The sequence below is a fragment of the Hippichthys cyanospilos genome, chromosome 12, assembly GCF_059441005.1.
Source record: "Hippichthys cyanospilos isolate Australia breed blue-spotted pipefish chromosome 12, RoL_Hcya_1.0, whole genome shotgun sequence".
NCBI lineage: Eukaryota > Metazoa > Chordata > Actinopteri > Syngnathiformes > Syngnathidae > Hippichthys > Hippichthys cyanospilos.
The window spans coordinates 5408110-5432238 of record NC_142380.1 but is presented as its reverse complement, the minus strand read 5'-3'; the positions used below and the strand labels follow the sequence as shown (position 1 = coordinate 5432238).

General features: G+C 44.5%; 4 protein-coding genes across 8 annotated transcripts; 2 read left to right on the top strand and 2 right to left on the bottom strand.

Annotated features, from left to right (window-relative positions):
- The first annotated feature begins 553 nt into the window (after positions 1 to 553).
- On the top strand, positions 554 to 2086 carry sft2d3 (SFT2 domain containing 3). The gene has a single exon (XM_088430009.1). It carries the CDS (start codon positions 641 to 643, stop codon positions 1331 to 1333), a length of 693 nt encoding a protein of 230 aa, XP_088286135.1. The 5' UTR covers positions 554 to 640; the 3' UTR covers positions 1334 to 2086.
- On the bottom strand, positions 2084 to 14217 carry wdr33 (WD repeat domain 33). Of its 2 annotated transcripts, none has more exons than XM_088430007.1 (21): positions 14012 to 14217; positions 11590 to 11812; positions 11097 to 11165; positions 10475 to 10579; positions 10278 to 10373; positions 9941 to 10092; positions 7717 to 7814; positions 6727 to 6853; positions 6439 to 6593; positions 6232 to 6310; positions 6047 to 6157; positions 5696 to 5790; positions 4936 to 5022; positions 4716 to 4852; positions 4437 to 4592; positions 3854 to 4372; positions 3714 to 3771; positions 2914 to 3205; positions 2702 to 2850; positions 2455 to 2634; positions 2084 to 2336 (listed from the first exon to the last, which is right to left on the bottom strand). In XM_088430007.1, exons 2-21 carry the CDS (start codon positions 11791 to 11793, stop codon positions 2200 to 2202), a joined length of 3006 nt encoding a protein of 1001 aa, XP_088286133.1. In that variant the 5' UTR covers positions 11794 to 11812; positions 14012 to 14217; the 3' UTR covers positions 2084 to 2199. The 2 variants fall into 2 exon arrangements, with proteins under 2 accessions (XP_088286133.1, XP_088286134.1); XM_088430008.1 differs by having other exon boundaries at positions 3854 to 4369; positions 14012 to 14216.
- A 1168-nt stretch (positions 14218 to 15385) lies between these two features.
- LOC148414539 (uncharacterized) lies at positions 15386 to 20177 on the top strand. Of its 4 annotated transcripts, none has more exons than XM_088430252.1 (10): positions 15386 to 15575; positions 16152 to 16208; positions 16297 to 16387; positions 17446 to 17529; positions 17592 to 17812; positions 17886 to 18105; positions 18253 to 18354; positions 18761 to 18862; positions 18941 to 19168; positions 19410 to 20177. In XM_088430252.1, the coding sequence occupies exons 2-10, from the start codon at positions 16183 to 16185 to the stop codon at positions 19440 to 19442; spliced, it is 1107 nt and encodes a 368-aa protein (XP_088286378.1). In that variant the 5' UTR covers positions 15386 to 15575; positions 16152 to 16182; the 3' UTR covers positions 19443 to 20177. The 4 variants fall into 4 exon arrangements, with proteins under 4 accessions (XP_088286378.1, XP_088286377.1, XP_088286376.1 ...); XM_088430251.1 differs by having other exon boundaries at positions 16149 to 16208; XM_088430250.1 differs by lacking the exon at positions 15386 to 15575 and adding an exon at positions 15691 to 15748.
- Positions 19984 to 24020, bottom strand: adhfe1 (alcohol dehydrogenase iron containing 1). The gene is made up of 14 exons (XM_088430249.1): positions 23937 to 24020; positions 23561 to 23598; positions 23275 to 23315; positions 23123 to 23176; positions 22698 to 22852; positions 22424 to 22620; positions 22233 to 22310; positions 22035 to 22140; positions 21707 to 21859; positions 21396 to 21494; positions 21241 to 21319; positions 21086 to 21182; positions 20851 to 21008; positions 19984 to 20502 (listed from the first exon to the last, which is right to left on the bottom strand). The coding sequence occupies exons 1-14, from the start codon at positions 23990 to 23992 to the stop codon at positions 20419 to 20421; spliced, it is 1395 nt and encodes a 464-aa protein (XP_088286375.1). The 5' UTR covers positions 23993 to 24020; the 3' UTR covers positions 19984 to 20418.
- Between the last annotated feature and the right edge of the window lie 109 nt (positions 24021 to 24129).

The window sequence follows — 24129 nt, the reverse complement described above, 5'->3', positions numbered from 1 at the left end:
AATGCTAGATGACTGCCCCCAGCAGGCAGGTGACAGTCATGGACTTGTCTTTTTTTTAACTATTTAAATGAGTTTTCAACTACTGTTGAGGAAAAAATGATCACAGTCCTCTTTTAGCTCACATTTGCATAAATATCATTTTGGATTAGTTGTACGGATGTGCCATTTTTTTCCAGACTGGCATAATTATTCGGCCTGATAAAAAGTAAGCCTAGTACTTTTGATAAAAATATGTAGTACTTTGATAGATAACAATTCTATCGAACTGACACCACAGAATATGGAAAATTCATCACACCACCCAAATTGCGTAAGCAAATAAATATGTAACGTTGGTTAAAGCACAATAATGTGCCCAAAGTATAAATACGAACCTTCTGAATAAACACACATGTTCTTATAGAAATTGCATATTGATGTGCAAATGAGGATTGACTTCAAGTTCATATTTTAGAAAAACAGTATGTACTGTAATGTGTTTTGGTAATGTCATGTTCTCTGCTGTCCTGCAGGAGTCGCTAAAACGCTAACGCCAAACCCGCGAAGAAGAACGGGCGCGGAAACCGGAAACGGAAAGCAACCACGACCACTGTGATTAAGTATTTAGCATGTTACCTGTTGCTTTCCGAGTGTCAACGTCATGGCGGAGTTGAACCGGCAGCTTCAGGAGTACTTATCTCAGTCCAGGGGCGGTAAGAGCGCCCCCTTCTCGTCGCAGCCTGGCTCGAGCACCGCGGTGGAGCTCGGCGACCCGGAGCCGGTCCCCGGGAGTTGGTTCGGGCGCTGGTCCAGCCCGTGGTCCGGCGGAGGCAGCCCATCGTCGGCGGCGGATACGAGCTCCGGCGGGAGTTGGCCATGGTCGTCCGACTCGGACCGGGACCCTTGTCCTTGCTTGCCTGACATGAGTCGCCGCCAGCGGTTAACCGTCACCGGGATGTTGGCCGCCCTGTCGGCCTTGTGCTTTGGCCTATCGGCTCTGTACGCGCCGCTGCTGCTGCTGTACGGCCGCAAGTTTGCTCTACTCTGGTCGCTAGGCTCCACCTTCGCTATCGCTGCCGCGGCGGTTCTGCGGGGACCCGGCAGGTTCTTCGCCGGCTTGACCGGCTCGCCTGGTGCTGCCGTGTACCTGTGCGCCCTCGCGGGTACGCTATACGCCGCGTTGAGCCTGCACAGCACCGTGTTGACTGCGCTCGGAGCCGCCGCTCAAGTGACCGCCCTCGTAGTTTACGTTGTGTCGCTGGTCCCCGGAGGGAGCGCCGGGATCCGCTTCGTGGGAGGCGTTGCCGCGTCCGCCATCAAAAGAACCGTGACCGGGAAAAGTGTTACAATCTGAACGCTACACAGACCCGCTGGATGACGCCACGATCCGTCAACGTGCCTTTTGTGGAGCCAATATTTGCTTTATACTGGCAACATGTACAGAGACTTGGACACGATGGATGAGAATTCCATTAAACACTTTCAAAAATTAATCTTGGAGTTAAAAAACATTTTAAACTTTTGTTGTAAATCCAGTACATTTTTTACTTAAAGTACATTAATCTTTTAAGTGCAATTTAGTTGTATTTTACTTCATTGAAGTAAATGCTTTTTAGGACCAAAACTTCAGCCTCTTATTTTTCTTTTTTAATTTTGATTTTGTATATTGGGATAATTATTTGGAATGTTTGAAACAATTTTTTCAGACAGATACCACGTCGAGCACCCAAGTCTTGAGTAGCACTATTGATGTTCCTGTCCCAATAAGGGAAAAAAAAACCTACTTATTCCAATGACTTTTTTTTTTTTTCCATTTTTAAATCTTCCCCAAGAGATCAGCTAGCCGATACAAGTATTGGCTGCCGTGGAGTGTAATGATACAATGAAATAAGGCCAGATATCAGCCTGATACTGATACTTGGTATTGGTGATTGATGAATATGTGAAGAATTGAATTTAAAAAAAAAAGGTGGGGGTACTGATGTAAGAGAATACACTTGGGGCCCAGGAACTATGTTGTAGTGAGCTAAGGAGCTTGGTCTAGTGACCAGTAAAGGGTTTTGTGTGTGTGTGGTGCTAAGCAAAGCTAAACTCATGACAAACCTTCCGCCTGTGTGTGTTTATTGTCCAGTCAGTGAAAAGACAAAACATAGAAATTTCTTACAAAAAAAAATTAGGAAAGACAAGCGGCCAATGAAGTCACATGATCCCGGCAGCTGTCTAGCGGCCTCGGCCGCCGCCCCTCAAAGCGCCGCGCATCGGGGGCCCTCCTCTCCTGTGACTGGGCCCCCAGCCGCCCCGCATGCCTCGCCCCGGTGGGCCATAAATGCCGCCGTCATCCCGCTGAGGAGCTCGACCTGCAAACGGATTGTCAAAAAGGCCGGTCAAATATTAAAATTCAATTTCCAATTCCTTCCATTTGCATCAGTACTAAAACTGAATGTGTGTTTTGTAAGGCGTCTATCAAAAAATGACCCGTGTCTGCAGACGGCGCGTCTCGTTCTCGGGGGTCGACCGTTCCCGGGCCGTCCTGCCAGGGTCGCTTTCGCGGCGGCAGGGACGCCATGTCCATCCCTTGCAGAGACAGCGACCGCTCCCGGGCCGCTAGGGACGTGCCGTCATGTAGAGGGGGTCCGTCGCGGTAGCCGTCGTGACCTCAACATATCACACAGTCAGCGCGCGCCGCCCGGTCCCCCGCAACCAAATCAACGTTTGAGCCTACCTCCTCTGGGGGGCACCCCGGATCTGGGCCTGGCCCTCACCCCGCCGTCCCAGCCCCTCAAGTCTTCTGGGACATCAAAACCCTCCTCCTGGTCCAAATAATCTTCGGGGTAGCCTCGAGCTCCGGGCCGTCCCGGGGCTCCTCTGAACCTGAAGCGTCGACAGTTTCGGCATTGGGGTTCCTATCCCTTACCAAAGAGGAGTCTGGCTCACCTGTCATCCCGTCGCCCTCTGAACTCTCCTGCGTCTCGAAGTTGCCGGTCCTCCAGAATCCAGTTGGCCGCCGCCGCGCCGCCTGCTCTGGGACCCGCGACGGCCCGGTGGGCCGCCACCCCTGAGAAGGCGGACCCGGGTCTCCAGGCCTCTTCCCCTCGTCCGTGGAAGTCCTGAATCAGATCAAAGTCCTGCGGGTTGTGCTGGCCGTCCCCCCAGAAGAGCTCGTGTGCCACCGCCGCTTGGTGGTCTGGGGGCCCCATGTGGTGGTTGGGGACTGGCCCCCGGGGTTCTGGTAAAATGGAAGATGCAACAGCTGCATTTTAGCTATGTGACTAGTGAGGTGGTGATGCTCAGCGAGGCTTGCCAACATTTCTCGTAAATTCACATGAAGAACGAGACTAGTTTCACATTTTCGTGTGAATGATTCGCTTTAACCTTTAAATCAGCAGAAGGAAGCAATCAGTAGCAATTTAGCAGGCACAGCAGATTAGGTCCGAACTACCTTGGAAAACGATAGCATTACCCATGAACCCATTTATAAATATAGTAGAAAATTATGCCAAACCATCAAAACTAAGTTTTTGTGCAAACGATGCACGGCCACTCAAGAGGCCCTGTGAGCGTCGTCGTACTTTGTCAAAGTAATTAAACTGGATGCACTAAATGTTTCATAATAAAAAAAAAATATCGCCACCTTGCCAAAATATTTTTTTTGGTGGGGGTGGGGTGGGGGACTTGAAAAATGGTACCACTTTTCTGCAAGCCTTAACGAGCCCCAAGCCAACAGTGTGGCTCACCTTTGTTGTTGGGGCCCTGTTGGCCCCTTCCGTGCATCGGGGGCCCTGAACCCGGAGCCTGTAAAGACCAAATAGCACGGGTCAGGAGGCACAGGTAAGCGCAGCACGCTAAAGGTGTAACAACACGTTGTTTGGCTCACCTGGTGCTGGATGTAGGGGGGTGCCTGAATGTTCCCCGACGGAGGCCCGTGCATCCCTCCCATCCCAAAGTTATTATGTGTCCTGGATGAGGGCCCCATCATCCCCCCCTGAGGTCCCATCATGTTTCCTTGAGGCATCATGTTGCCCTGAGGCGGAGGCCCCTGTAGGTCCCGTGACGCCATCCCTCTGGCAGGAGGCCCCATCATACCCCCATGAGGGCCCTGCAATCCTCTGTGTCCGGGCGCCATGTTGTGAGGTCCCTGAGCACCCATGTTCCTGGAAGAGGCTGGGTGTCTCTGCATGTCCATCGAGCCCATCATGCCCTGTCCGTGTCCGGACGAAGCGCCCATTTGAGCGGGGGGCATGAAAGAAGGCCCCATGGGTGGGGGCCCCATGTTGTTGGACTGAGGTGGAGGAAAGTTCTGTCCGGCGGGGCCCGAAAAGGGGGGCATGGAGCCCGGTCCGTGCTGTGGGCCATCCGAGCTCTTCTGGTTAATTCGGTCCATCTTCATCTGCTGCTGAATGACATCGGCCAATCAGCGTCATCTCCCGTGCGCTTCGCCCGCCACCCGCGGCACTCACCTCCAGCAATTTGGGGTTGGTGTACTGCAGGGCTGCCAATTCCTGCTCCAGCTCCATCTGATTTTTCTTCTTGCTGTCCATTTTGGGCTCCACCTTACGCTCTTTGGGGCCATCTCCAGAAGGGGGCATTGAGGGAACTTTATTCTCCGCCCAAGCCTGTGGAGAAGTTAGCAGGGGGGGTTCCAGATTTAGGTATCACATACTTGGAAAATTTGTCAATACCCATCTCCAGTTCCAACTGGCTGACTGGTGTTGTGTAACTGTCAAGTACGAGCTGACCTGCTGGAACTGAGCTGGTATAGGTTTGGCATAGGGGACTTTCTTCTGCGGGACCCTCTTGTTATCCTTTCCCATCACCTCGTCCATGCCCCAATCCAGTCCCGGGATGGACATCTCATCTGGCCCCAGGTCCTTATCTGAACACAATGCAACGCCTATGCTGTCTTCTATTTTTCTTACAGGTTGAAAAATTTTTACATGTTCCACGAAGAAAACTTACGAGTCTGTTCCTGCTCCATGGCGGCTCGCAGCTGCTCGGGAATTCCCATTCCGGGGATGGCAGCCAAGCTGTTCGGCTCCATGTCATCTGTGATCATCATGAATTATTCGCCATTCTTAATTATTCATTATTATAGCCGCAAATCATGATTTAAGAAAAGTGCCGAGCTCTGATTCCATTTTTTTCCACAGAAAAAAAAAAAAATCAAAATGAAAGTTAATTAAGTTATTTACATGAATACTGTGATTCTTTCATGACTTTTCTTTTTTTAACTCATTCATTGCCACGGACGGTTGTAGATGTTGGATACGTTTTTATCTGGCTGGCACTGAATGAGTTAATTATTGCACATGTCACCTTATGCCGCTGAGATAAATCTAAGAATAAAAACACATTATTTAAGTAAATAGCTCTATTAATTTGCATATCTACTGAAGAAAAAATAACTCGCCCACTGCCAATGACGGCTATATCCATTTTTACTGGGATGGCAGTGAATGTGTTCATAAAATCATTATTATTACAGTCTGTCTTTCTCAGCCTTAGCCCTGTTGCTAATCAACGCTACATTAGCCAAATCAGCAAGAATGCTAACAAGCGATAGCCTGGCAAGCAAACATGCTTGTGGCACATGTTAAGAAATAATTCCTGCTATCCCTGCTGAGAAATAAAACGCTTAATCACAACATGTTCTCATTCACCTGTGTATACAACAATTTAGTGATTAAGTGATTGTAAAGTAGTTGGTCACGTGACTGACCGTATTCCACACCGTCCTCCGACATGCCAGGTAGAAGGTTGAGGTTGTAGCGGTCCCTCATTTTGTCGCCGGGACGATTCCTGGTCCAGAATTTACTAACAAACATGGAGAACACAGTCACTTTCTGCGTGTGGCATAGCACTTGTTCAGCACGTGTGTAGTTAGATTGAAAGCATGTGCGACTATAGTATGAGTATTTCTCATACACGTTGCACACGGGTAGTATTGTTAAGAGCCATGTGTCGAGAGCACATAGTCCCATTGTACACATTTGACATGTGGTACACTAGTCGTATGTAGGGCTGGGCAATAAATCAAATCAAGTGCGATGTAGTAACTTGGTGTAGTTACCTGGTGTGGTCATTGGATCCTGAACAGAGGATGTGACCCAATGGGTGCCAGGCCAAACTCCAAATCATTCCCTCGTGCGCCATCTCCATGCCTCCCACTTCCTTCTCCACCCTGAGAGGTCAACACATCAAGAAACGTTGAGATTTTTTCATTAAAAAAAAAAAACAGCCTGACATGTTCCATACCCCGTGTTCCAGAAGAGCAAAGAACCATCAGAACCGCCACTTGCAAACAGTCCTTCGTGGATGGGATGCCATGCCACAGCTTAGGATGCACAAGAGACAGCAAAATAGAGACGTCATATGTCAGGTGACAGCTCCAACCGGGACCCCAGAATCACAGCAAAAAAAAAAAAAAAAGATGGATGACAAGGTGCTGTGTAATTCTGTCACCTGTGGCTTCCTTCTTGTGTCCTCGGAACACCTGCAGCTCATCCTTTAGGTTGCGGATGTCAAAGAGTTTGCAGAGATGGTCACGAGACGCCGTCAACAGCCAGTTGCCGTTAGTGTTCCACTTCACCTCCATCACTGTGTTCTTGTGGGCGTGGCTAAGCGGTTACAGGTCACACGGGATCAATCGGGTAATTTCAAGCCGCGGCAGATACACGTTTACAACTAATGCTTATTTTGTGGGTTCATTGACCAAACCAGGGACATTTGGACTGAGGACATTTTACTCACAGGGTTGCCAGACTCTGTCCGGTCTTTGGGTCCCAGAATTTGATTGGCTGCTGACTGTCTTTGCTGCCGGACACCACCAGACCTTTCGTGGGGTGCCAGTCCACACACTTTACATCAGCACCATGACCTGAACACATACGCACAAATACTTTTCAACTTCACTCATATGGTTACAAACAACTGAATAAATGATCAGGAACAAGACCAACCCCCATTAATAAATAAACAGACATCCTTTTAAAAATTCCAGTGGTTCTCAAGTGGGACTATGCGGACACTGCACACACTTTACACACACAAAAATCTTAAAAAAAAAAAAAAAAAAACTAAGTAAATAGTCAATATTTCTTGAGGACACAAGTTGCAAAAGATGAATTATAAGTAATTCCATTTCACTTTTATAAGCCCCGCCCCCCACGTGAAATGTTTCATGAAAATAAAGACAACAGATGTTTACTGTAGACCCTATGTTGATGAAAAGTTTATGTGCAAAAATGTTTTGGTAATTATTGTTATATATTTAATCACAAAATTGATTTAAACGGTCTTTTTTTTTAATCCCAAAAATGCTTTGCACTGTTTGAGTAGCACTTGGCTGGAGATAAAAAAACAAAACAAAAAAAAACAGGAATGCATCGCTGAAAGAATGTTGAGAACCACCAATAATACTTTAAACTGAAACTTGTCAGCCAATGGGAGATGAGCTTCCCAAAAGGAAAAAGGGATTACATAAAATATTGTAGACACAATAAAAAGAATGGAGTAAAAACAATATACAATGTAAAAACAATTATATTAGAGCAGGCAATGCAAGTTAATGAGAGGCAACAAAAATGCTGGGAAAAAAAAAAAAAGTTCAAATGTTGTTTTGAAAAACTTCATTATTTGCTATTTCTGTATCCTGTGGAAACCAGTAGGTTGTTTTATCACATGGGTGTTTGTATTTAAGGTAAAAAAAAAAAAAAAGGCATGGGTAGGGGGATCTACTACCTCGAAGGATGCGCTCCTCATGGCAGCGCTGGAAGTCCCAAATCCGGACGGTGCCGTCATCTGAGCAGGTGGCGAACTTACTATCAGTGGGCGAAAAACTATAGAGAGGACACACAGGAAGTGACATGTCACAGACAGGAAGTGACACGTCAAGGAGTGAGTGGACAAAGGCCTCCACTGGCTTGAAGCGATGAAGACAACTTGAGGGTCCATAGTAGGGCTGCAACTAACCAGTACTTTAATAATCGATGAATTGGGGGGGGAAAAATGTTTCAATTTCCATCTCTTTATTAAAAACAGGGCAATATTTCAAATTGATATTGCAGAAAACAAATTGATTCAGTTGCTTTGGTATGTAACATGTTGGAAAATATGCAAAAATGTTGATCATTTTCCAAAGTACAAGCAATTGTTTCATTTTGATCCTACACAAATTAGCAATAAAAAAAAATGTATCCAAACAATCATCAACTATCAGTATCTGCTGGGTTAGGGTGTTAGTTGTCATTTAATCAAACTCGTTTCCATGGTGACCACCAAACGTCAACACAACAACTCAAAATAGTGCTTAAGAGTTGTATTTACTTCATCCCAGGATTTCATCAGCAAGCTTTATTTTTTTTGTCTTTGAAATAGTTTGACAATCAATAGGCAGACAAACGTGTGCAAGCTGGCCTACACTTATGTCGCCCCCTGCTGGGTGTCAACTGTAATGATGTCATTAAATGAGAGCAAATGACAGGCAAAAGGCAACCAATCATTTCTCCAAGCTCAACAGTAGTGGCAAGAAAACCTCCACCAAGGCTCAAACAAACACAAATCTTGACATACACATGAACATACACGGAGGAATGATGTTGGCAATATTCCGGAATAAAATGTTTCACATTTCTCCATCTTCTTCTTACACAAACTGTGATTGACAAGAGTATATCAAGTCAAACTCCAAGTCTCAGGTTTAACAAAACACTGCTTGGCTTTTCTACACTCACTGTCACATCAAACCCCTTGAGGAAAAAGGTCAAAGGTCACGTCCATTTTGGGACAAAACTCGAGGTTTGGTGCTCAGCACCAAATTGAAGCCCTGGTTCTGTTCTAGGTTTACGACTGAGATAATGGTTCATGACTGAATTCAGGTTTAGGACTGAGGACTGACTTCAAAGTTTCAGATTCTGAATTTTAGTCAGTTCAGGTCTCAGTTTAAGACTCAATTCAAGGTTTAGATTGGAAGATGAGCATTAAACTCAACTCCTAGTTCAGAAATGACCAAGTTAATACTGAGTTAGTTTAAAAGCTAACTTCAAGATCCCAGACTGAATTCAGTTTCAGGATTGACTTGTTTTCGATCTTTATTTTTAGCAAAGTCCATGGTTTAGATTGGTGCTCAGCACTGAATTGGAGTCTAAGATCAGGAATTCATTTGTCCCCAGAGGTGGTGTTCTGATTAGGGTTTTATATTGCCTAATCCGATAATCCATTAATGAGATCGACCAATACAGATTCTAGATGAGTGAGTGTTGAGTGTTTTCATGAAAAAAAGTTGATACTGTCAACACAAGATGGACGCCTTTTGCCTTCAGCCATGAGAGGCGACTGGCATTCCAAGTCATTATTTACATTTGTGCTGTACTAGTTGGCTGCAGGACGAGCTGCGGGCGACGCCTGTTTGTGATTGGCAATCAACGATCTATCATAACAGTGCTAGAGTCTGAGTTTGCCTCTCGTTTTGAGTTCAAAGTTCAACACAGAGTTCGAGTCTCAGGACCAAGTTCAGGTCTGGGTTTAGAACCATACTCAGGATCTCTGACTATGTGGTTTAAATTTAAAGCCTAAATTCAGGTCTGGGGTCTTGATTTGAGAATGAGTTCAGGTATGTGTTCATGAAATCAGGTTGAGGACTGAGTTCAATGTTTAAGAGCGAGTTTAAGGTTTAGGGCTGACTTGTAGTCTAGGCTCTAAGTTCAGGTCTAAACTTTGGACTGTGTTCAAGCACCTGACTTGTGGTATTAGTGCAGAATTGAGTCACTTTAGCACAGACTAGCTGGGAGAAAGTGCACATGCTTGCCGCTAGGTGGCGTTCATACACAGGAAGTGTCAAGTAGGATAAACTTTATTGATCCCTGACAGTGCCAGTATGGCCTTTATTGACGCAACTTTATTAGCACACACATCAACAAGACATGAGATAGGCTCGAGTAGGGAAAAGTGGAGATTGGGTGTAAACCTGGCTTCTCTCACGGCCTCCTTGTGCGCCTGGAACATCTTGACGTTGTTCATGTTAGACTGCCAGTACTTGACGTAGCCACCGTGGTCCGCCGTTAGCATCCACATGTCGTTGTGGGACCATGTCATGGCACGCACCGGGCTGTCGTGTGCCTGAGGACGCAAAAAAAAACATGCATCAAACACGACGGGGCACACTCAACATTGAGAACGAAGTCTGTTTTTCAAATATTGACCTACAATGGACCCCGACCAACATTTTGAGTTATGAATGAGTTTTCAGTTTGCGGGGGTTTATTGTAGTTTCTCATTTAAATCGCGCCATCACACTTCTTCACCTGTAAAATGGTCTCAAAGTTGAACGTCAGCCCATTCCACAGCGTGAACTCGCCACTGGAGGCTCCCGTCACCAATCGACGCCCCTCAGGGGTCCACTACACACGTACACACGAACACATTCATTGTCTCAGTCAAACACTTCTTGCCAATCAACAGCCTGCAAGAGAAGTAGCCAAGCACGCGCCCCTATACTCACCCGGATGACAAAAACGGGACATTTGACTTTGTTGGTGGACGTGCGCACAAACTTGGTGGTGACGGCGTTCATGGGATTGTTCAACATTCCGATAGGCGGGACCAACTGTGGGATATAAGCACATGTTAGTCACATTCAGTTATTCATTTAAATATAATAAAATACAGAAAAAAAGTGCTGAGCTATTTATGTCGGATTCAATAAACTTTGGAACTACATTAGTCGTTGTATCTCTTTGGTGTATTTTATTTAGCAACTCCAAAATATTGCTCATGTAACATCGTTTGTTTTATTTCTGGCCCGTCTACTAGAAAATTGCAGCACAAATGACGCTGTTTCATGTTCCAGTAAATTTGCTCTTAATTGGAAAAGGAAAAAATGCTCAGTTCCATTCATTAAAATAATTAAATTAGATTTTTAGAAGAGCACCATCTTACAATTATGTATAAAGTAAAAATTAAAGCCAGTCTTCAATCGTGCCCTTGATTTTTTTTATGGAAGATTTTAGGAGCTTCTCATTCCTTATTTTCGAGAAAATTACACTTGCAAATGAAAAGAGTCAGCGGGAAAGATTAAATGAGGATGATGAGTGGAGAATACAGGAAAAAAAAGGAGGACTCACGTCATTGTAGCATCCAGCATCAGGTTGGATGGCTCTCAGGTCGCGATGGTCTCGTTGCCACTGACGATTCTGTTCACAAAAAACGTTATTCATATTGTTATTCATATTCACGTTCACGTCGGCCTCGTGAAAAAATAAGAGTTAGGAAGGGAGCCCCTTAAATAAAATATCGACAATCTCCACAATGCTATATTTAGGCCTAGCTGGGGATGAAATTGTGAGATGTGCAGACTTACAGGCCAAAATGCACACAAGTATAAGCGGGTTTAAAAGGAGCATAAATGATTGATGTATGAAAATGAATAAATAAGTTGAGTATCCCTCAATGTGCTGATCTCATCACATGAAATCGGTACCGCTGGTCCTTTGGGTTAATGTCAGTCGCACCCCGTTTTACTAGATTTTAATTCATCAGCTAAGTAATTAGTCGTCAGGATTTCTCTGTGCCAAATATCAAGTCAAGATCATAGCACAAATAAGCGGGTGGGCCTACCTGGAGATATCGGATGACGGAAGGGTTGTAGTCAATGGTCTTGCGATTGACGGCCTTGCGCATGCGCTTGCCATCAAAGGTGAGCTGCTGCATGGCCTGCTGCTGAGCAAAGTCGGGCCGCTTGTAGAAGACCTGCCGCGGCGCCTGGTGCTGGAAGCGCGGCATGTGGAAGAAGCGCTGTGGCGAGCTCACTTCGGTCGCCATGGCTACACGCTGAATGGGCCTGCATCAACACGCAACGATAACACGCATAAGAGGAGCAGAATTTGACTGACAAGTCACACACACGATCAAAATTGCCGGCAGTGAATTTCACTCATTCAATGCGAGTGAAATATATTTTGTATTGTATTGTCTAAAAAATATGCTTTCTGACTTTTTTGCCCCTAATTTCAGTAGATCAATTTACTAACTCTAAAGAAATAGTATACCTAGTCATTTTGTGGCAGCTATTTTCTTTGGGTTGGTCATGTAATGTATGCAAGCTGAGCAAGAAAAATGACAAAATGTGCCTCTAAAGAAATTGTCCCAGAAAAATAGAATTTGCCATAAAAAATTGATACATTTATAACAACTGCTGAAAATGGCTAAATATGTAAACCAGACATAATGGTGAAGCAAGACAAAATGTTTCATAAAAAGGTTAAATGAAAGCAAAACAAAAAAACAAGGATACAATTATTAATTTCAGTTGTCTTTAACACAATATACTTTTCTAAGATTACTCATCTTATCTCACTACGTTTTGACATTAAAAAAATAATACATGGCATGAGTGAAACGTTTACAAAGAATTTCTTTTTAGTATTTAAATTAACTTATAGTATTAGTGACTCTGCATAATGTGTAATCTTGCATTTTAAAATACACTCATTTAAAGCAAAATATATAAATAAGGGCAAAGTATTGCCTTCAAGCTGTAATGTTATGATGGTTCTATAAAAACACTGCTTGCTGGTGCTACATACTGCTGGTTTCCATTTGACCCAATTCGTTGAAAAATAATATCACTAATAACTAATCAACTAATAAACAGACAATCCAAGAAAGGCTTCCTTGAGTTGACCTAATTAGGGATGGGCAAATAGAAATACATGCTTTCTTTAAATGTATTGCTTACCGTTGAATACAGTCGACATATTAAAAAAAAAGATACAAGTACATTTATTAAACAGATAAAAATCTGTCATGGATTAAATGCCCCTAAATTGGCATTATCACAAACATCAAGAGGTTTCTATACAAAGAAAAGTAAGACCAGCATTTTTTCCCCTCAAGAATATCTCATTCATACAAATATACGCCAAAGTGGGATTGAATTGCAAATTATTACACAATATTCAGGACGAATATATAATCCAGTCATGTCAGGTCTGGTTACGTTATTATGCCAGTGTTTGCGCTGTGGTTGTACCAATAAATCTGGGAGAAGCGCTACATGTTGTGGTATAATTGTTCTTGAAAGCCAAAGCTCTGAGTGGTGACAATAGAGTCATTAAAATAAATGAAAGCAATGCCCAAAATTCATTGTGAAATTCAACTTTAACTAAGTCCCAATTTGTTTCTGTGATAATACAGGTACAGTATACTCTGAGAAATTGATTCAAACTTTGAGATTTGCTCTTTGAGAGAATTGTTGTATTTAAAATCACATAGTGGTATATTTTCAGCAAGCAAATGCTAAAACTTTGCGGAATATGGCAACGTAAGATGGCTACGAGGGGTCAGTTTTTAGTCTAGTCATATAGCATTCTGTGGCAAATAATGTGAAAATCACGTGATCAAACCTGGTAAAGCAGGTGAACAGAATCTCTACTTGAGTTACGGATTAACGACGTGATCAGTTTAACAAACTTCTAACAAGATCGCATGAACTAAATATTTCTAGGACATTAACGGCGAACAAAAATCCACTATCAATAATGTAGCCAATTAAACTTATGACCGATTATAATCGTACGTAACATGCACTGACGTACACAAAATAATGTAATGCGTAACGCGATGGCTCGCTTCATCGGTGACGCTTAAATTCTACAAGTTTGGTTTTAAGCATGATACATTAAATGAATACAATAACAATTCAATGCGTTGATATTGCCACAACATTTACAAACAGTAAATGAACATTAACGCTAGCATGGCGCCCTGTTAGCCAGTAAGCTAGCTAGCTACCTTGCTAGCTAGCTAACGCAATTACCATAAGCGCCTCACGAGTCAAATGGAGCAGAATGCGAATAAAATTATACAAATAGGCGTGAAAAAGGAGTGAAAATGTGTGTTGTGAATATTTCACGACCGGTTCGGGTTGGGGATGTAGAGAGAAAGTGTGTGTTTTCTTGGGTTTGTTTGGTCTCCTTTGCTAGTCCTGAGGCTAACGGCGGCCCTATGTTCCAAAGGCTCCTCGCCAGTTGCCACTCACCCAAAATCGCCGCCGCAAGCTTAGCTCGCAGGCTTGCGAGCGGACACCAGCTGCGGGTTCCTCCCGCCGAGCTTCTCTCGCAACCCGGTACCACAGATCCACTCGAATGGGTCCGCTTGAAATCCACTAGAAACCGGTAGCTATCATGGCGCGGCGACGGCGACTCAAACATGGGGCATGACGTCGTCGGGTCCATGCGTAAGCCCCGCCCACCGAGCAGAATGGGCAAACGTCACTACGCACGTTTACGTCACAGCGGCGTCGCAAACCAAAACACCGTGACGCCTGTCTGTCTTTGTCAAATAAATAAACAAAACAGTAAATACATGAATAAACACCCACTCTGATTTACCGTCCAGCTTCTCAGGAGGGAGTAGAACATGTTTATGTGAACCTTTTAGTTCTCTATTTCAAATAAAATAGGTTTAAAATACTAAAATAAGCTTCAGGTTAGAATACTTAACATGTCTCATTGCAGTGATTTACTTTCACGTTTTACTGACTAGGTGATAAATTCAAATTCTGTGAAAATGAAAAAAAAAATCTATTTTTGAGCGCCCCGTGTTGGGAAATTTTGAGAGGGGTTTTGAAAAATATGTTAGAAAAAAGAGAATGTACATTTGCAAGTGGTCTAAAAGATATAATTACAGTTTTGTGCATTATGATAGGTCCTTGTACCTTTCTGATCACATTGTCATTTATATTTTGCCTACACGAAATAATGTCCAGATCCCTACCAAATGTTCAATCATTTATTGTAGAATAGAAAAAAAAACGACATTGCAAATGCTTTGAAACGAACAAAGAAAAGTAAGTGTGTTGAAAGTGTGTTGAAATTCCTTAGTAAGTTTTATCTAATTGACCTTGAATGAGTTTACAGTGCGTCTTATTTTGTCAGTGCTTTCTTTTACTCATCTGTTGTTGGTATTTCGGGGTAACATATCGATGATTATACATTTTGTAACAAAGCAATTGTGTTTATAAGTGTTTACAAATCAAAGTCGCAGTAAATATTATGACCAAGGAAATAAACGAAATGAAATGAAATTCATGATCTAAAATAAAATCCCAAACTCTGGTACAAAAACATGTCAAAAAAATCGATTTGATCTGCTATATTGGAGGTCATAATACGTGTTCCTAATGAAATGACTGCTCACTGTTAAATAATAATTATTCATTACACTCCTGTTTCATTGATATTTATCATTACGTTTGGAGATGAAAAATAAAACAAACCCCCACCCCTCCCACCCAAACAAATAAAACCCCTTTTTCCGGCGATTTCGTCACAAAGATTGAGTGACATATAAAGAGTGACGTCACCGGCGATGGCGACCAATCGGCGAGTCTTTCTTTGATCGGACAGCCGTTGGAAGGCAGCCGTTGGACGATCACCCGACAAACGAACGACTGTCGAACGTCACTTTTACTTTCTGCGCCGCTTCCACTTTGCGTTCGGTCGGCCAGTAAACCACCGGCGATTCGCCTAGTTTATTGCTAAAATTAGCCTATCTTAGCTTAGCTTACCTTAACGTGGCCTCTCGACCTTTTGAACTTTCTGGTGAGTTTCGTCATCAAACAAGCTTACGTCACTTCCTTGTTATTATTTTGGCGATCACCTCACAAAGGATCGCTAGCTTCAACTTTGCACACTTTGCCCTCGATTGAAATTTTCTTGGCATATTTTCCAAAAGTTTGCTCTGATTATTAACACACTTAACTGGCAAAGTTCATGTATGTGCCTTTTTTTTTTTTACAATCAGACACATTTAGTGCCAAGCTCATGTAACAGTTAGTAATTACAAATGCAGCCAGTGTATATTTTTTCATTTGATATTAACGTATCAAAGCATGGCAGTTTGCAATGCCAGGAGGCTTGTTGCCAAGGAACTATGTTGTCAAGTGGAGGAGTTTCCATGACACAGGCCTTGCTTTTGCCGCCATCTTGCGGCAACTGAAAGGTTTTGTCGCACTTTGCTGATGACTAAAATGAAGTTCCCACTCAACAAAAAGTGCACTTAAATACTTTTCCTGGCACCACACGAACGATAAATGAGGAAGCATCTAATGAATGGAATTTAAATGAAAATTGATGTCTTTCTGAGCATTGTTCACTTTATTTTTTTATGGTTGGCAGGTCCAGTGGGAGCATTGCCGCCAGCCGCGCGATGAGCAGCCGAAGCCACAGAGCCGGGTCAGACCTCATCCACACACACACACAGTGCTTCTCGAAGCAAATCAATTTTGGTCAAGTTTTGTTGTGTCCTCTTGTCGTCTGCCAGCGCCAAGCGATGTAGCTGCTGCTCGCCTGCCAAAGATGAGCGCGGACGCTTTCCCAGAGTGACTCAAGTCAAGTCGGAGTGGATGAAAGAGGCAAGTCCGCTCGCTCGTCTGATTCATAATCATCATGGAATGAGAGGTAAACATCCGCAAATTTTAAACCGCAAAGGAAAGGCGGGAATATGGGCAAATCTTAAAAATCTGACAAGGAGAAAGTGCTGTCCTAAATTACCCAGATTTTTGGGGGGGGGTTAAAAAAACAGTGCTCACACCCTCTTTTTTCCCCTAACGTTATGAAAATCTAGCAAAGATCAGGGAGTGCGAAGAAATTTTCACTGCAACCGGTTTTTGAGATGGAAAAAGTCTACACACCTCGCTGTCTTGAATAAGCAAATGTTTTCTAGTGCAGTGGTTCTCAAATGGGGTACGGGTACCCCCGGGAGTACTTGGAGGAACTCCAGGGGCTACTCGAGATTTTAAATCAAACAAACATGCAAAAATCCTCAGTATAATATACTAATATATAATGTTTCAGAAAAATACGGGTTCACAAAACACATGGTTATTCAATTTTATTATTTTAAAAACCCAGATTCTACCCCACACTTGAACAGTTTGAAACAACTTGTTGCTAAGTTAATATTTTCTGTGCACAAATATTTGTTTATAATTATTAATTTTTGAGAACAGGTCTGACACTTTATATGGATTATTTTTGTGGACAGATATTTATTTTGAATTAAGTTCTTTCTTTTTGATAGCAAATCTATGATCCAAAAGAGGACACTTTATGTTGATTATTTTTTGTGGACTAATACAAATTAATTTTGAGAGGTTCTAAAGTTTTAATAAATCAGACATTGATGGCATTTTTTTTTTTTTTTTTTTTAACCCCAACTCTTGAAGAGATCACAAAAATCTGGAACAGGAGCTGTGTAGACCTTTTCATGTCATGAATGACCAGGAAATGTCCTCCATGTTTCTAGGATAGAAAAAGTCTACACACCATTTTTGACATTACAAAAATCCGTCAGAAAGAAGGGGGTGTGTAGACTTTTTCCAAAGCATATTCTGAATGAGCTCTCCAGCATTCGCTCAACAACGGACGCTCTTTGAAACGACAATAGTAACGGCGACTTGGCCGTGGTCAGGTGGAGGTCTCGGAGGCAGAGTGGGCTCAGGATAAGTGCGTGGAGCCGGTGAAAGGCCCGTGGACGCTGGAGGAGGACGAGCGGGTGAGTGCTCGCCGGCGGCGGGGCCGGGCCGGGTGAGGCGCCGTGACGCTGACGTGCGGCAGGTGGTGGAGCTGGTGCGCAAGTTCGGCAAGAAGCACTGGTCGCTGATCGCCAAGCACATGCGCAGCCGCAACGGGAAGCAGTGCCGCGAACGCTGGCTCAACCACCTCAACCCCAAAGTCATCAAGAGCCGCTGGACGCCCGAGGAGGACCGGATCATCTGCCAGGCTCAACGCGAGCTGGGCAACCGCTGGGCCAACATTTCCAAGCTTCTGCCCGGCAGGTAAGCGTCAAAGCACTCCCAATTCCCCACCCCCACCCTCTCTTGACGGCAACCCGCGCGTGGGTCTGCTCAGGCCGGACAACGCCATCAAGAACCGCTGGAACTCCACGCTGAAGAGGAAGGTGCAGAAGGAGGGCCCGCGCCAGATCCTCCGGCGACACCCCGACTCGGGCGTGCACCGCACCACCTCGTCCAGCTCCTCCTCCTCCAGCTCCTCCGACTCCGCCTCCACCACCTCCTCGTCATCTTCCTCTGCCGGACAGGTGGCGTATAAGGCGGACGCGGCCGCCAAGGTACATCCCGCACACATAAGGGGCTTTTCGTCAATTTTTTTTTCTTTTAACTATACTCCTATTAATTAAACCATTCAATCCCAAATACATTGTTTGAACATTTTTTAAGGGTACAGACATTAAGTGACCATAATGTTTGCGCTCCAGGACCACCTGATGAGCAGTGAGATTCTCAACATGCTGACAGACTGGAGCCCCGCCCACATTGGCGAGCACAGCGACCGAGCCTCCATCTTGTCTCGCTCAGAGGTAAGCGCTCATCCCTGACTTTTTTTCCTCAAATGTCCTTGGCGTCTTTTGGGAAGAGGGCGATTCATCCCAGACATCATTCGAGTTTTTGTTCCCTTCTCAGGTTCAAAAAAAAAAAAATGGAGATTTAAAAAAATAAAGAATTCTAATGAACCTATGAGTAGTAGTATTTTCTTAAAGACTTGCAGTATTTTGTAAAAATATGGCTCTGCTTTTGAAGTGTGATAACTATATAGCTCTCCAGTACTTTTTAAATATTCACTGGCATTTAGCGAGCCATGCATATTCATTTTCCCCTTTTTTGAACAATAACAGTCCAAAAAATGGAAAAATGCCAAAACCATTGAGTGGAAACTGATCAAAAATACATATATTTTTTCACCACAGTGATGCATTTGCATTTCAGGATCACCCCATGAGCAGCGAGATCCTCAGCATGCTGAGCGAGTGGAGCCCCTCCCACAGCGGCGAGCACCGTGACCGAGCTGCCGTTTTGTCTCGCTCCGAGGTGAACGATCGTCTCGGGCTGCCATCGATCAGTCGAGCGAGCGATCGATCAACCGTGACTTGCATGATTTGAATTCAGCTCTTGAGTCTGGGCGGCATGGACAGTTCCTTCGAGGCAGAAAGCGTGGTGGGCGGCGCGCAGCCGGCGGGGGCGCCTCGGGCCTCACAGGGCCGCGCGGCGGCCGTGGCAGACGACGGCGAGCTCCTGTGCTTCCCGCTGGTGGGACAGGAAGTGTGGTGGTGCCTGCAGCCCGCCGATAGCGGCGAAGTCGCCGAAACACTGAGAATCAAAAGCGAGCCCTTTGAGGTGAGCGCCACACGCACCCACTTAATAATTCTATCGGGAGCGAATTTCTATTTTTAAAATCGAACTTTCCATGACATACTGATGGCCATGAACTTTTTGAAACCGTTCTCTTAACATTTAAAGGGACAGTGTGTGGAATTTTGTGCCATCTACTGGTAAATTAAGAGAATGCAAGGATTTTGAAACACACTTGGCAAGTTGATTTAAGTAAGGATTGATTGATTCATTTTTTTGCCATCAGAGAAATGTGGGCGGAGCCTGTGAATCGACCTGAATCTACATCTCATCCGTTTCCGCTCATCTTTTCTATGTCTTGCCCACCTGGAATTGAAGATTTGTATAAGTATTTATAATCATTGAATATTTATGTTTGTCTGTGTGTATGTATATATGTGCTTGTACTTTTTCTCCGGGATTGTCGGTTGTACTTGGAAAGGAAATGTCAGATGTTCATTGCAGTTTTTATTTGATTGCTTTATTGGGCAGGAACATCTGAATGTAAATGTTTTCTTTTGGGGCTGAATCGAATGTATTTTAATCTTTTAAAGTGAAAATAACCGATAAGATTGATAGGATGTCAGGACTTTGTACTGCACATCCATTTAACTCGAACATTTTATTGAGCGACAAAGGGAAATTGAAACGAAATATTTATTAACACATTCTGTGCCGTAATTATAATAATAGTAATAATAATAATAATTAAGACATCAAAGACTCATTTTCATTGGGCTCCTCTGACAGCTGTCGAAGCCAAAGATCCATTTTAACTGGGCTGGCATTTATTTATCAAACAGCAAAGAGAGCAAATGTGATTTATTTGACACATAGGTTTTATTTAACATGAATTGGTTGGTTGGGTCATTACATATTGTTTCTTGATATTTTGGGGGTCAATATATATTCTGTTACATTTTATTAAGTGCACAAATACCGCTGTTCGCTTGCTGATGAAAAGATTTGTAATGATTAATGAACAAAAACAATTATAGATTGGTTATTGTTTTCACTTTGATTGGTTATTGTTTTCACTTTGTTTCATTTCACTTCAAAGTGCACTTTGGTTTGCTCGAAACTTGTTTTGTATCAACTATTTCTTAATAAAAAGAAGCCCTCATCCCCCCAAAAATGTGCTATTAGTGATTCATCCGTTCACTGGGCTGTTTGTGACACATGCATTCAAGGCAGTTTCACGCTCACGTGGTTGAAGTCATATGCCGCCCTCTTGTGGCTTTCAAAGATACTGCAGGTCAATAAAGCTTCATGGAGGCCTCGAAGAGACGGGTTAAGTCGTCCTCGCTGTGCTCGCGGGGAGAAAGTTTTGTCACGCGCTCCTGAAAGATTTAAAAAAAAAAACATTTGAGTTTATCTCAGTCATTTGATTTTTTTATGTACAATTGATTTTAAAGCACATTTTCCCACGAACTCAACTAAAAATGACATCACCTGTGCCCAATGCTCGAGTAACGAGCGGGGTTTGGTCAGGTGACCACAAGCTGAGCAGTGAATTGTTTGTTGACATTATTTTGTTAGGTTATAGCTGGATTACATTATCATTATTAACACAATTTTCCAAAAGATGAGCCCAGAAATGAATCGTACTGCACAATCTGTCATCTGAAAAATAATACGAAAAGGCAAAGGTGTCAGCGGATTGGAAAAGAGAAAAAGAAGAATCCCACCTGTGGGACGGTTCCTCGAACAAGCGCCGCCACGTCGTCCTTGCCGTATCCAACAGCGGCGAGGCCGTCCTCCACTTTCAGCTCAAACAGGAAGTGACGCAACGTGTCGGCCAGGATGGCGCCGGCATCCGCTCTCTTCACACCACTGATGTCTGCGCCTGCAGGCGACCGGCGGAAGTCCCGATCGGTCACCAACTTTGGATGACTTCATTGAGAAGATTTCATTTATGCGAACCTAGGATTTCAGCTGCCTCCAGGTGGCGCTCCGGGCACATGGGAGCCGTGAAGCTGAACACGGCAGGCGCAGTCAGAACCACCGACAGGCCATGAGGCTGACACAAACACCAATGTAAGACACGCAAGTGCATGTTCCTGCATGGCGACACTCACCACTAGGGGGTGCTCCACAGCGTATCCTGCAGCTTTGTGCGTCTTGACGTTTCCAGCGATTGGATAGGACATTCCATGACTGGAACAGGAGAATACATTTTGTTGCTGCACAGCAAGGAGGCGTCGTCTTTGCAGATAAAAGACACGCTTCTCACCAAAGGTGGACGCCGGCGTTTCCAAAGCCGATGCCGGCGAAGACGCTGGCGAGGTGCATGCTGGAGCGAGCTTCCAGGTCCTCCGGGTCATTGACCGCCCTGTCAAGAAACACATGGATTTATGCTGTGACAATTTATTTTCGGTTTTATGAACGAGGTTTTGCACATTTTTTAAGTACTCTAATAATTCATTGAAACAACTGAAGATGCGTTCAATGACCACATTTTCAATAAAAATGGAAATCAGCACCAAATATCGGTTATTGGTCTGAAAGAAATGCATCGGTTTATCAACAGCCATTTTGTCTTACCGTTTCATGTATTTCGCGACCTGTCGGAGGGCGTGCAGCGCCCACACGTCGCTGATCGGGTTGCTGCCCTGGTAGGCGGGCCTGCTCAGGGGGTTTGGGGGGCAGGGGGCGCGGCGGTGGTACGGCAAGGCAGTGTATGACTCCAGGGCGTGGCTGTGACAGAGGAAAGCACGTGGTCAGAGCGTGAGTCGGAACACGCGAGTCGAGCACGCAGTCAGAACCAGCGGTGAAGTCAGAGACCGCGTGGTCAGAGGGCGCGGTCGGAAAATGCGGTTAGCGGGCGAGGTCAGAGCACACATGACTGCATGGTCAGATACCAAGCGCTTACCAGAGGACGTCGAACCCGCTGTTGGCGGCAACCCTGCTGGGCATGCTCAGTGTGTGCCGGGGGTCAACCACGCCCAGTGTGGGGCGCAGGGCTCGGCTGGCGATGCCTCAAGACGTAAAACCTCATAGTCACTTATATGACTTCCTCACTTGCTCTTAATAATCAAAGAAGGTGGGCGGAGCCACGAGCGCGGCTTACCTGTTTTGGCCTTCAGAGGCTCATAATCAAAGATGGCCACGCCCGTCGTCTCGCTGCCGGTGCCAGCGGTCGTCGGGACTGTTATAGGCAACAGGTTCCAAGTTAACGGACGTCCGTCACACCCTAGTGGCAATGGTGTAGTGTTGCCACGGCAACGGTTGACCGATGCGTGCCCTCTCAAGGTCGTTTACCCGCAATTAGCGGCTTCAGAGCGCCGGTGACAGGCTTCCCTTTGCCGATGGGAGTGTTGACAAAGTCCAGGAAGTCCGCCTCGGGGTGACACGAGTACAGATTGGCAGCCTTGCACGTGTCAATCACGGAGCCCCCGCCCACTGCCACAAACGCATCAAATGCACCGTTCTTGGCGAATGCGATGGCGGCTTTGAAGCTGCGGAGCAACAACGACTGCAAGGTGACCAATGAGAGAACAGGATGCCTGGGGTGAGGTTTGTGGACGGGTCTCACCTGCCGTCGGTGGGCTCCACGCGAACGCTGTCGTACATTTTGTACGGCACGCCGCTCTTGGCCAGAGACTCCAGCACCACCTTGACAGGCGGGAGACGGGACAAGTTGCTGTCCGTCATCACGCACACATTCCGAGCGCCAAGATTCTGCAGGTCCTGTAATGCAAACACAAGATTGAACATTGTAGAGCTTGGTAGTTAGATGTTTCACTTAATTTGCTCTTAATTGGAAAAGAAAACCGTACTGTTCCTCATACAGTTGGATGTTGGCTGTAGGCGCTTAATTTGCTTTAAGTTATTGCATGGCTGATTTTACCCCATGGACAACACTGTTAATTTGGACATTTTTTTTTAAAAGTTGAGCTCAATTTTTAACATTTTTGATCAAAACAAACATGATGATGATGATAATAACGACACAATTACCATGCCGATCTCCCTGCTGACTCCTTCTCCATAGCGAATGTTGGAACTGGCCATCTTCAACAAGAACACGTCGCCATGACGACAAATTGATGAGTGACCTTTTCCCATGATGAAGTGAGATCTTACGTGATTTTGAAGGCGGTGCACATTACCTCAAAGGCATAGTCCGTCTCACGTTTGCTGCTCGCCACCACTGCACAGGAAAAGGTCACAATATCTTATCCATTAACCTTTTTTTTTTTTTTTTTTTAACTGGGTTGATAGTTCCCCATGTCCCCTACATAAGTTACGCCAAAGGTTATACCAGAAATCAACAATAAATTGGCATTAAGATTGAACATATTTCTTTTTTTGAAGTTTCGTGTTTCACTCATTTATGGTAAAAAAGTATAATAGTCCATAACCTTCATTCGTCGAGATGATAATACTCATGTTTACCTTGATGGAAAGTGTTGGAGTGCGCAGGACACCTACACCTGTACAAACACACACGCAAATCACACATAACACGATGTGTCACGTGGTGTTGCCATGGAGACGTCAATCAATCACTAGCGCTCAAGTACAAAAGTCAAACTATGCGAAATGCTACATGCTTAAAAGTGATTTTTCATCACGTTTCCATGGCGACAGACAATCAACGTGCACGCAATATCGATATAAAATAGTTATTAGCGATATTTATTACTTATTCATGTTGACTACACGAGGTGACGTGAAGGTCACATGACGTCAAAAGTGAACAGAAAAGGCAGTTCACGTCATGCGTGGTTTGCGTCGCCCGCAAGCGCGCAAGTTTGCTTTTCGTACTTACATAGCGTGTTCGAGTTGCTGCAACAGGCGAACCACCCGATCCCGTGGCACCGCCATCTTTCTTTCTAACGTGATGTCAACCCGCTGAACCCATATCATTTTTTCAAAATAAAAGTTTAAAAAATGTATTTTGTCCGTGTACATCCTATAAAGTACTAAAGATTGAATGCAAAGAGGTATGTTTTAACATGAAA

Bases quoted from the DNA above. Each gene is read 5' to 3' on its own strand.
- sft2d3 (XM_088430009.1), top strand. From the start codon at position 641: ATGGCGGAGTTGAACCGGCAGCTTCAGGAGTACTTATCTCAGTCCAGG.
- wdr33 (XM_088430007.1), bottom strand. From the start codon at position 11,793: ATGGCGACCGAAGTGAGCTCGCCACAGCGCTTCTTCCACATGCCGCGC. The intron at 10,580-11,096 runs GTGAGTCCTCCT...TATATCCCACAG, and splicing joins ATGCTGGATGCTACAATGAC to TTGGTCCCGCCTATCGGAAT. The intron at 2,851-2,913 runs GTGAGCCAGACT...TCGACGCTTCAG, and splicing joins AGAGGGCGACGGGATGACAG to GTTCAGAGGAGCCCCGGGAC.
- LOC148414539 (XM_088430250.1), top strand. The intron at 18,106-18,252 runs GTACATCCCGCA...TTTGCGCTCCAG, and splicing joins AGGCGGACGCGGCCGCCAAG to GACCACCTGATGAGCAGTGA. The intron at 18,863-18,940 runs GTGAACGATCGT...ATTTGAATTCAG, and splicing joins CCGTTTTGTCTCGCTCCGAG to CTCTTGAGTCTGGGCGGCAT.
- adhfe1 (XM_088430249.1), bottom strand. From the start codon at position 23,992: ATGGCGGTGCCACGGGATCGGGTGGTTCGCCTGTTGCAGCAACTCGAA. The intron at 22,141-22,232 runs GTAAGCCGCGCT...TTACGTCTTGAG, and splicing joins GCCTCTGAAGGCCAAAACAG to GCATCGCCAGCCGAGCCCTG. The intron at 20,503-20,850 runs GTGGGATTCTTC...TAAATCTTTCAG, and splicing joins TTCGAGGAACCGTCCCACAG to GAGCGCGTGACAAAACTTTC.